The sequence below is a fragment of the Schistocerca piceifrons genome, chromosome 3 (genome assembly GCF_021461385.2).
Source record: "Schistocerca piceifrons isolate TAMUIC-IGC-003096 chromosome 3, iqSchPice1.1, whole genome shotgun sequence".
In the NCBI taxonomy this organism is placed as follows: Eukaryota; Metazoa; Arthropoda; class Insecta; order Orthoptera; family Acrididae; genus Schistocerca; species Schistocerca piceifrons.
Genome location: NC_060140.1, coordinates 498,789,763 through 498,802,499, shown reverse-complemented (window position 1 = coordinate 498,802,499; position 12,737 = coordinate 498,789,763). Strand labels below are relative to the sequence as shown.

The following is a 12,737-nucleotide window of genomic DNA, read 5'->3' as shown; positions in this document are numbered from 1 at the left end:
GTGATTCGGCAGACATCAAGCCGATAATCAAGTTCCTCCCACACTCGGCACAGCATGTCCCCATCAATGAGTTCGAAAGCATCGTTGATGCGAGTTCGCAGTTCTGGCACGTTTCTTGGTAGAGGAGGTTTAAACACTGAATCTTTCACATAACCCCACAGAAAGAAATCGCATGGGGTTAAGTCAGGAGAGCGTGGAGGCCATGACATGAATTGCTGATCATGATCTCCACCACGACCGATCCATCGGTTTTCCAATCTCCTGTTTAAGAAATGCCGAACATCATGATGGAAGTGCGGTGGAGCGCCATCCTGTTGAAAGATGAAGTCGGCACTGTCGGTCTCCAGTTGTGGCATGTGCCAATTTTCCAGCATGTCCAGATACACGTGTCCTGTAACGTTTTTTTTCGCAGAAGAAAAAGGGGCCGTAAACTTTAAACCGTGAGATTGCACAAAACACATTAACTTTTGGTGAATTGCGAATTTGCTGCATGAATGCGTGAGGATTCTCTACCGCCCAGATTCGCACATTGTGTCTGTTCACTTCACCATTAAGAAAAAATGTTGCTTCATCACTGAAAACAAGTTTCGCACTGAATGCATCCTCTTCCATGAGCTGTTGCAACTGCGCCGAAAATTCAAAGCGTTTGACTTTGTTATCGGGTGTCAGGGCTTGTAGCAATTGTAAACGGTAAGGCTTCTGCTTTAGCCTTTTTCATAAGATTTTCCAAAGCGTCGGCTGTGGTACGTTTAGCTCCCTGCTTGCTTTATTCGTCGACTTCCGCGGGCTACGCGTGAAACTTGCCCGCACGCGTTCAACCGTTTCTTCGCCCACTGCAGGCCGACCCGTTGATTTCCCCTTACAGAGGCATTCAGAAGCTTTAAACTGCGCATACCAACGCTGAATGGAGTTAGCAGTTGCTGGATCTTTGTTGAACTTCGTCCTGAAGTGTCGTTGCACTGTTATGACTGACTGATGTGAGTGCATTTCAAGCACGACATACGCTTTCTCGGCTCCTGTTGCCATTTTGTCTCACTGCGCTCTCGAGCGCTTTGGCGGCAGAAACCTGAAGTGCAGCTTCAGCCGAACAAAACTTTATGAGTTTTTCTACGTATCTGTAGTGTGTCGTGACCATATGTCAATGAATGGAGCTACAGTGAATTTATGAAATCGCTTCAATCATTTGTAATAGCCCTGTATTTTGATTTCCACCAGTTCTGCAATTTACTTCGCTGCTTTGATGCATAATGTGTTAAGAAATGGCTACTGACCAACTGTTTTGAATATTATGCCTAACAAAAGTGTCTTCAGCATCTCATGCTTTTAAGAATCAAACACAAAACCTACAAAGCAACTGCTGAGAATAACTACCCCATGGCTGACACACAGTGCAAAGTCTTCATTAATGACTCCACCACCTTGATACCATGTGCTAGAAATTTGGGTTAGTGATGTGTGTCAAAAATCAACATGCTTAAGTAAATGGTAACAGTAGCATCTGTGGTCAACTTCGTTTTACAAGCAGCACAAAATCATCTGGAAGAAGCGGCACCTTTCTGATGTCTGGGAAGCATAGTTTGGAATGATAACCACTCAGAAATTTAAATTGTTGTTCATATTACTTAGGTTGTTGCTCCTACCTTACACAAACTGCACAAAACTGGTGCAAATATATGAACAGCTTTCATGTGAAACATATCCAAATATATGGACAGCTCTCATGTGAAACATAACCAGGAAATTCTTTTAATGTAATGGAAAGACCAGGTATCAGAACATAAACATTGCAAGAAGATATAATATAGATACCTTGGAGCCCCTCATGCTGAATGGCCAGCTTAGACATCATTTGTGTACAGTGATAATGTTAGTACCAAGTTGTCTGCATCTTCAAGACTAAGTTAACTTTTCTTACCACATCAGCATATACTCCAAAAGATGAGGAAGATCACTGCCATCGACATAAACATTGAGAAGGACATCGACATCGGCATCATCATCATCATCATCATCATCATCATCATCACATACATAACGTAATTTTTTTAAATGTCATTCAATGAAAGGTATTGCTTCAACATCATGATCGCCAGGTACAATTTTTCAGTTGCACTGAATGACTATCTGACAGATGTCAAAAGTTTTCTTGAATACTTTAGCCTTACTGGCTACATAGTTTCGTGAGTCTTTTTGCAGTATCTTTTTGTACAAAAGTTAGCTGTTTCATTCATTCGAGTATTGACCTATTCCTATACTGATTAGCGGTCTATGGTTTATTTTATTTTATACTTTGCCAAAGCATAATTTTATAACTATTTTATGAGTAATGGCATGTCACAACAAAGTCTCTTTAATTTACAACCTTATTATACAAAGAGGAAACGACATGGTGAACAAAAGTAATACAATATTTTGGGCTGGAACAATAAAGAAATAAGAGATCACCACCATTTAAACAAGACATAACAGTAACTTACAACAGACTAATACTAACCTGATATTATTGAATCAATGATAAGTTGTATATGTTGTGATAAAAGGTCGGCATTTTCTATGGCTGCAAGCGAAAGATAAGAGGCCATATTACGAGAAAGTTCCTTGTTGCCTTTGTGCAGGAATTTTACAGCAACTGGCAATGCTCTTTTCATTACATCCTTTTTGCCATAATTCTAAAACAAGCATATGCATACCATAGTCAGTACAATTATAATAATAAAGCTAAAATTACTCTACTTCTAGAAAAACTTACCAGAAAAATGCAAGAAATTATATCAGAGGCTATTTTTGCATGAGGTGGATCCTCATCTTTCGGGGATGGTTTTAAATTGTGATTCAAACATGATTCCAACAAACCAACTAAAGCTTCAGAATGTTGCTGGATTGAGCCAGTTTCTCTGTCAAAAGATGATTCAGAAAGTAAAATTATATTGTCATACATTCAACAAAGAAGATCAATTTCATCAACCACGCAAACACAAAAAAATGTACAGAAGTTTTATAGCTCATCAAGCCCCAGTTCGTAATACAACATGTGATGATCTCTTTGCACATAAGTCTTTTTCCACGTGTCAACAGTCTCTTTCCTTCTCAATTTAATGAAGAAGTTGTACCATTTTGGTCAAATTTTAAATAATTTCTATTGTTGCTTCCTAAAATGTTAAAGCCATAATATTCTATCACATCTGTTTAATCTATTTTTGTGCTATTTACACATTACTATTTAATAACCGTGTGTGCAGTGATTACATATATTAATTACACCATGTTTATTGATGTGATTAAATTAATGGATCATTAATTTAATCTGTGGCAAGCTACTACTAATAAAATTTAATTTCTTTTATATCATGAATACATTGAAATGCACGTAACATCTTAATTATTTTAACATGAAAAAAGGGATGAAGTAATCACTCTCAGAACACATAGAAACAGGTGTATTCATAGCATGCAGCATCCATTAACAGGTCAAGAGGAGATTACACAGGCAGAGAAGCTTTACCTGAACTAGTGCACTGCATGTTGCATCCATATATAACTGATTTAGTGGTTAAGCCTACAGAAACAGCAATGAAGGAGATGTAGGTCCGAGTAAGTATCATACATGACTGCAACTCAGAGACAAGGGACACCAAATCCAGGAAAATGTGCTGGTAACGCCTATGAGATTCAACCTGGAAGGAAGAGAAGAGTCCAAAAAGCGCAAACCAAATGTTGAAATAAAAGGAATGGCATACTAAGGCCACAAAGCGACTCTGGAATTCAAACATGTAAAAGTTGTGACAGAACAATAAAATAACAGTAGAAAGCTACAAAATAGATAGGCAGGGTGGGTGAATGAAAGATCAGTAAAACATAACAATGGCAAAACAGCATGCAACAACAGTAAGCAAGATTGAAAAATAAGAAAATTCTCAAAAAAAGAAGAGATAGAATAAACAAGTGGGAAAAAGGTACTGAAACGAAGACAAAAAATGCTAAAAATTATGAAGTGACAGTAGAAAATATAAATCAGTGAGGGAGGGAAAATGCACCAATATAAATACTGTACTTAAACACAATGCAGATCACCCTGAATTTAATGACTTCATGAAAATTAGTGTTGTAAATTAGATAAAGACAACACACTGAGAAAATGGTAGAAAATGTGTGACTCTGAAATGAAAGACAAGATAACAGATTGTTATATAGGAATCTCTTTATCTGCACACGGGTATCCACAGTATTATCAGCTTCCTGAACTGAATGTTCTTACTATGAAATTAATAAAGGAAGGAGAGGTGAAACAAGATTCAAGATCGTAGTGCTTAATTTTTATACGTATTTTGTTTTCCTATCCACATCAAATACCACAAACTGTTATTGGTGTCCTCTTTCTCCTTCTAGTTTCATTACTTACTTTAATAATAGTGAGACAAGGTGTCAAATTAGTGTCTCCCACAACAGGAGCAAGGCGAACAGAAAGCAATGGAAATTTGTGAATGACTTCTGAGCAAATATTGACCTTTTGAAAATGGCAGTCGTACAGTTGGGGAAAAAGACAAAGTACGAACAATGAAACAGAAAGGTCAGACAATCAGAATAACCTGCCAATAATGTTAGAGCTAACATCTCTGACACACCTTTCAGAATATTAATATAGTCATTAGTGATGTATTGAAACCAATGTTGTTAGACTGCTACATGTTGGAAAACATTCAAAGAAGAATGTTACAGAGCTACAGGATGCAACACGTGAATGTCAGTGAGGACAACTTTATTTTCTGTCACTGATTATTAATCTCACTGACTGCAACTGTCTTTATCAATACTGATTTTTCCACTATTGAAAAATTGCCTTCCTCACCAAGCTAGTACAACCCTGCAGTGTCTATACCTCTGCCCCACAGTGTCTATATGATGTGAACTTCCCATCCAGTTCATCAACATTGTTGTTATGTTGGATTTCTACTCACTCTACCACCAGCATTATCAGCAAACCAAAATCTAATATACATAAATTATAAGGCATTGTTAACATCAGAACTGCACATGGTATCTCTGCCCATAGTGTGATCTAAAACTAAACTAAACTGTGCAGAAATGTCTCACATTTGGACCCTTCAAACAGGACACAAATATCAGTCATCAGAAGATAACACATTAACATACACTAAAATCAAATGTGTATCTCTGCGAGTTCCAAAATCCATATTTCATTTTCAAAATGAAATACTACGGAGCCTGTGCATGTGTACTTCAATTAACCTTCAAGTAGGCATGCTGGGGTATTGTTACCCCATTGTAGAATTACATAGTGCTGCAGCATAATGCAGAGCTCTGCAAAGTGTTGGCGTTCTAGGTATTTGTTTACTTGATCCACCTTGCCCCTTTCCTTTCCTCTTCCCTCCTTCCTCATTTCAGAGCCCTAAGTATTGCACTGCCTCCCAAGGAAAGCGTAGTGGGGCACTCCATACACTGCACTCTTGTTATACTTGTTCTTTGTGACAATTTTGAATGTGTGTGCCATTTTCACTTTGTCTATGCAAAGGATTGAGCCGTAAAGATATGTTTTCACTAAAGTATTTATTACAAAGGTTTAAAAAAGTATGTAAATAATTTTTTTGTATATTTTTTGTGATGTAAGAGTTGTTAACCAACAAAATGTTTTTTATCTATTTGTTTCTAGGTCCAAAGGATTCATAAAGCTTGAGGATATAGCTGCAAACCATGAAGAACTCAAAGAAGCCAAGAGACCTGCAATAAACCTTGTTGAGTTAGCTGAAAGAGAAGATTATCTGAGTGACGAAAAGTTTATTTTAGCGACCAAGATCATGAAAGTAACTCCAAACAAGAAGAAGAAAGTAGGGGTGAGGAAGAAAGAAGTTCAGAAATTGAATTTATCTTAGGAAAAGACAAACTATCACAACATAATAAAAAACCAGCCTTCAAAACAAAAACTACTAAGTAAAAAAACATAAAAGTTTCACTTGGTCTCACAAACTGTTCAAACAATATTTCTAATGAAACGGTCTCACACACTATTCAAACAATATTTCTAATGAAACTGACACATTTTTCAAGCTTTCTGAATATAATATGATAGATATGATAGTATCTCATACTAACATAGTTGTAACCTTAGAACAAACTGCAAACCTACAAGAGACTGTAAAGTTACAGACAGATGTGAAATTATGGCACTATTCGACATTTTATTTTTGCCACTCGAAATGAAAACCTGACAAGTCAGGTGCTCTGAGAAAGCTTTTACATTCCATGCAGTCAACGTGAAATGGTCATATAATCCTACGGAATATGTGACAACCGATGAAATTTTGATTGGATTTAGAGGCCACTGCTCCTGGATCCATTATATACCATCCAAACCTAACAAATACATGATAAAAATATTTGCCACGTGAGACACAAAGAGTTTTTGCACCAGCAATGTTGAAGTATATGTGGGAAAGCAGCCAGATGGACCATTTCAAGGATCAAACAGCCCAGCAGAAATTGTAAAAAGGCTTGTCAAAGACATCGAAGGTATACAGAGAAATGTCATCACTGATAATTGGTACACTATCTGCCAGTTAGCGGAAGATATGTTAGAGAGAAAATTGACAATTCTAGCCACTCTTCAGAAGACAAAAGAGAGATCCTGCCTGAATTTTTGCCTCTAAAAAACCAACCTGTCAGAGTTTCGAAATTTGGCTCTCCAGGTAATAAATCTCATCTCATACTTAACAAAAAGAAATTGTTCAGTGATTCAGTGATACTCCTGTCCACAATGCATGATACAGACGAAATTGACCCCGAAACAGGTAAGCATTATTATTGATTACAATCGCACAAAAGGAGACGTGGATACTGTGGGCAAAATCATGGCAAGATATTCTGTTTCCAGAATTACGGAGATAGCCTATAGTGTTATTTCATACAGTGCTAAATATAGCCAGGATAAATTGCCAAATTTTGCAATCACTTTCCAAACCAGGAAAACCTGTCAAAATTTGACATATTTTTTTGAAGAAATTTGCGTTTGATTTGACAAATGAACACTAAATAATTATATCACTGCCAACCAATGTCTCTGAATTTCTAAAACGGAAATTCCCTTCAGAAGAAGTCACTAACACACCAAGATCATCAGAGAAGAGGAAGAAAGGGCGCTGCCACGTGCATGGAGAGAAAAAAAAAAAGGTGCCGCCACGACAAAAGTTTGTGTGAAGTGCAATAAGTTTACTTTTCAAGCTCAACTGATTACAGAGCCTATGTGTGTTACATGTCATCAACACGAGACTGACTGATACATCATTTATTACTTTTGTGCAATTGATTTATTGTAGGTACAGTATATTTATATAGAGTTAAAATAAAATAATTAAAATTAAAATTTATAGTCATCTTTCTGTTACTTACAAGTGAATTGTGTGTTGTATAAAATCAATTAATGTATTTCTTCCCTTTGTTACATTATCTATAATGAATTCCTTCATTCAGTTGCTGATAAAAGCTTTTGAAACAAACATATAAAAATATATTCTGCAAAACATAAATATTTAACTGATTCCTAAAAAAGTGACTACGAAGTCTTTCCTGGAGTAATAATTGATAATATTCTTTTCGGGTGTGCAGCCGGATCATAACGTCTTCATGACACGATATTTCCACGGTCCAACTGGCTGCCATCTTCAGGTGAGTGTGCTGGTGCACAATCTCGCCGGAACTGACTTCCCAGCGCAAGCGGCAGTCCCTATATAGGCCACAGAAGGCCCACAATGCGTGCGCGAGAAGGTGCCATAACTGCCCTCAAGCGCAAACAAACATACCGCGCCGCCAGTGGAGGAAACAGGCGAAATCGAGATATCGCTATCAAAAATTAAAAAATTAAAAAATTTAAAAATTTTATTCCAACGATCGAAACACAGACCGTTGTTTTTTAATGTCTGATAACACCGGGTCCCAAGTCTTACTTAAAAGATAACCCTTGTCTCTATTAATAAGATTATTAGATAAACGAATCTCTATGGATTCTTTTAACACACAGTCCCAATAGCGAGATGCAGGGGCAACCATTTGTGTCTCGTCATATAGCATTCTGTGTCCCTCGGTGAGACATCGCTCCGCCACCGCAGATTTCTCAAGTTGAAGCAACCGTGTGTGCCGCTGGTGCTCAACACATCGGTCCTGAATGGTCCGGATTGTATGACCAATATAAGCCTTCCCACAGTGGCAAGGGATCTTGTACACACCGGGCTTCCTCAAACCCAAGTCATCCTTAACAGAGCCAAGAAGTGCACTAATCTTGGCTGGCGGACAAAAACTATTTTTTATATTACATCTTTTCAGAATTCTTCCTATCTTCAAGGAAATGCTCCCCGCAAAAGGCAGAAAAGCCACCGATTTGCAGGTATCTTCTGGTGGTTCAGGCGAAGGTCCAAACTGAAAATCACGACGGATCTGTTTATCTGTGTAGCCATTCTGCTTGAACACAACCTTAAGATGGTCCAATTCTTGTGTCAAGCTTTCTCCATCTGAAATGGCATAAGCTCTTCTCGCCAACGTACGCAGGACCCCCGTACGCTGGAACGATGGATGACAGCTGGAAGCATGCAGGTAACGGTCCGTGTGCGTAGGCTTTCGATAAAGACTGTGTCCCAGTGTCCCATCATCCTTTCTGTACACCAGCACATCCAGAAACGGAAGCTTTCCATCACTTTCCACCTCCATGGTAAACTTGATGCTAGGCTGCAGGGAATTAAAATGATCTAGGAGGCGGTCAAGAGCGTCTCTCCCATGAGGCCACACCATAAACGTATCGTCAACGTACCTCCAGAAACCGGTTGGTTTTAAGGACGCTGGAAAGCTCAATCTTAACTCCCTTTTCAAATTAGTACTTGGGTTCCTTTACTGCTTGATCAGCGCACAGATTGAATAACACTGGGAACAGATTACTATCCTGTCTCACTCCCTTCTCAATCATTGCTTCGGTTTCCTGTCCATCAGCTCTTATATAACTGCAGTTTGGTTTCTGTACAAGGTGAGAATAACCATTTGCTTCCTCAATTTTATCCCTGCAAGCTTCAGAATTGAAAGAGTGCATTCCAGTTAACATTGCCAAAAGATTCCACTAAATCTATAAATGCTTTAATGTAAGTTTGTCTTTATTAAATCTAATCTTCCCTAAGGTCAGCTTTTTCAATTTTTCCCATTCTTCTATAAATAATTCATGTCACTGTTTTGCAAGCATGATTTATTTAGCTGATACTTTGGTGTTATTTACACCTGTCAGCAGGTGCTTTCTTTGGAATTGGAATTATTCTCCTTGACATCCAAGGACTTTGTCTGTCTCATATGACTTGCACACCAGCTAAAATAGTTTTCTCGTGGACTTGTTTGATTAACATCTCTCTGTACTGTAAAATTTTCTCATTGCATCACATCTCTCAACTCAACTTTTTTTCTACTTCTTCTACCCTTTCTATAACATTATCTTCAGTGTTGTCATGTGCTTCACCACTATCTGTGCTCCAGATTTATAGTTAAATGGAGATGTTGATTTTTGAGAAGGTGCTTGATTGGTGGCATGGGTTGTCGCATATCTGATGATGATGTCACAATACACCCGAAGAATTTAATACATGCAAAGGTATGCTATTCTTTACAATCACCTTCTTAAACCCAAAAAATGCAGTATCCAAATACTGATTAACTGAAACATAGAGATCCTGGAAGAACAAGACACTTCCTTCAGCAATAACAATATTGGCAGAGTTTGTCTTTACTTCTGTATTATGACTACAGATCAGTATCCAAATAAAACACACACACACACACACACACACACACACACACACACACACACACACACACACCTTCCCCAACTTGCAACCATGAATGGGATATGAAAGAAAATCGGTAATTAAAACATCATCACTTTAGATTTCACCTTGATTTTGGAGCCACACATGGTAAATCCAAATACAATAAATATAGTTAAATTAAACAAGGCAAATAATGCATCACACATGAGCAACTCACCTTATACAGGAGGTAACACGAGTAATGCAGATTTCTACAACACTCTGGTCATTGTCATTGTTCACATAATCAGGCAAACTGGTAATTTCAGCAATAGTATTCACAACTTCTGTCAGATCATTTACTATAGCCTGATCAGCCACAGAAAACAAATCACCCGCCTTAAACAGAGTTGAAAGGACTAATCAGATAGATGTACAGGAGCCCAAAATGTGATGTGATAATACAGATTTATTTTTAAATTACATTTGACACTAAAAGACAATAATGAAAATTACAAAATTATGTTAGTTAAAAAGAAAAGGCACCTTTGATAGATCCTTTTTTCCTAGAACCTGCATAAAAAGTTCATGCATCTTTGGAATGTACTATTGTCTTGTCCTTCACAAGCAAAGATCTATGTGAGTATATACAATTTCTACACATTCCTCTTACACTGCAAAATGAGATGCTGCAACAAAGAAAGAAAATTGAGTACATGTAGTATTCAATGTGTGAATTCCACGAAAAACAACCAGACTAAATGTTTAAACACATCTGTTACAATTTAGTACTTGAACAGAATACAAAAACAGCTACAAAATCTAATATGTGTGACTGCAACAATCATCTTTATTTACATAGTTTTTTTTTCTTTTTAATGTTCTGTATTTTCTACCTATTAATTAAGTGATCTTCACCATGGCATGATAAAATTTTGTGTGTGATAAATTTGAGGATATTGCTGAATGCTAAAAATAGGTTACCATTCAACTTAATAACTACTTGATTCCTATTAAATACAATATTCTTAGTTTTATGTCTTGAACAATTTGATGTATGGGAAGTTATCTGAACTGGAAAAAATACTTTGAATCTACAGAGGCAGTATTTCTTTGGCACTGTAGTTTGTGAAGTGTTTGTTGCCTCTTTGGTTAAAGCATATCACAAGTGTGTTGACCGCATCATAATGAATAACCACTGTGGTAATTTTGGCCATCCACATGCTATCATAACTGAAGTGACTGTCAACAACTGTGTGGCTGCAAGTGAAGTCCAAATAACAGTCTGCAGTCGAACAGCCCAAACCTGAATAAACCAGGAAAGAAGATTCATTCCACCAAATCTAATTTCTCTATCTTGGTAACAGGAATTAAAGAAAATTATGTTTCTGCAATGAAATATTGTCATCAGTCTTCCCTCCCTTCTCCATGCCACCTGAAAAGGATTGAAGCACCATCGGTGGTATGAAGAACAGTAGGCCGAGTTTCTTGACTAAGTGTCAAAACTGGATAAGTTACAGCCACGCCTCTTGAATGTGTACACTACATACATGGTAACAAGTCTCATGCATATTGTGCTCATTGAGCATGAGCCCATCACTGATCACTTTTTAAGGATACCTCTGATAAAACATGGATTCCGCACAGATGAGCCCCAAGGTAAATTTCTAACTGATAATCATTTATTGCTGTCACAACTGGTAATTGTTCTTAAATGTTTGCAACTAAGATATAAAAAATAACATGTTCAATCAGTGTGACTGATACATTTCTCCACATCATTTGCAAATGCTCGTGTGTGATATACTAGTCCAGCTAATCCTGTTGGAATTCTAACACATACATATGTTGTCTGCAGCTTTGAATAACCAGGTAAACACTGTTATTAAATAAGAGAGCAATTGTTATAATGCATGCACAATAGCTGATGAAAAGATGCAGCAACATCAGTTGCTATACATTAAAAAGAAATGTGTTTGAAGAACAGGGCTGACAGAAAATTCTTGTGATGACTATTATACCCGCACTCATTTATCTGCTGAAATGAAGTGGCTACCGGTGTTCCACCTGCACTAGAAACAGTAGTGAGAATTTGCAGATTCTCTCTAATGAAACACAACAGCTGAAAGCAAAGTCATTACTGCAAAATTAGAATTGTGTTTTATTCCATCATTTTTTTTTTTTTTGGCATTCATCCAGAACACCAATATTTCATTTCTGACATTTCATCTGTTAACCATGCTGTTAACCATATAACCATCTTGAATGGTGGTGGTGGCGTGTGACGAGGGCCTCCCGTCGGGTAGACTGCTCGCCTGGTGCAAGTCTTTCGATTTGACACCACTTCGGCGACTTGCGCATCGATGGGGATGAAATGATGATGATTAGGACAACACAACACCCAGTCCCTGAGCGGAGAAAATCTCCGACCCAGCCGGGAATCGAACCCGGGCCCTTAGGATTGACAGTCTGTCGCGCTGACCGCTCAGCTACCGGGGGCAGACACCATCTTAAATGCAAGTCAGTGACTGAATTAAAATCACTTGACACAATGATATACTGTGGAATGAAGATATCACAGTTGCCAGTCAGCATACACACAGTGATTACAAATGATGTAGTTGATTACTAAAACGGATGGCAGCCATTTGAACAGTAAGCAACGAAGACTCAGAAAATAATTCTTCTGAGGGCGCTGACGTGAAATGATTGGTTTCCACAAATTTTCAAGCTGGAAATCCTCATTTTGGATGAGCTGATTATCTGTCAATTGTATTTGTACAGCTTTCTTGACCACTGAATCTTTTCCTTTCATTTTTTTCTTTTTGAGTCATCAGTCTTCTGGCTGACTGCTGCAGGCTGGCACATATTCTCTCTCATGTCAGCCTCTTCATCTAATAGTAGCACTTGCACAATATGTCATCAATTGTTTGTTGGATGAATTCTGTCTGT

The 12,737-nt window shown here is 37.7% G+C and overlaps 1 protein-coding gene across 1 annotated transcript in view; it reads right to left on the bottom strand.

The window, feature by feature from the left end:
* The window catches only part of LOC124790130 (protein melted), a 253,327-nt gene that overhangs the window by 217,800 nt on the left and 22,790 nt on the right, over nt 1-12,737 (bottom strand). The window contains exons 2-5 of the mRNA XM_047257704.1: nt 10,332-10,474; nt 10,024-10,184; nt 2,750-2,894; nt 2,495-2,669 (exon numbers count right to left, since the gene is read on the bottom strand). Of these exons, the coding sequence (XP_047113660.1) occupies nt 2,495-2,669; nt 2,750-2,894; nt 10,024-10,184; nt 10,332-10,379 (529 nt within the window). The 5' untranslated portion in view covers nt 10,380-10,474. The remainder of the gene's footprint in view (nt 1-2,494; nt 2,670-2,749; nt 2,895-10,023; nt 10,185-10,331; nt 10,475-12,737) is intronic.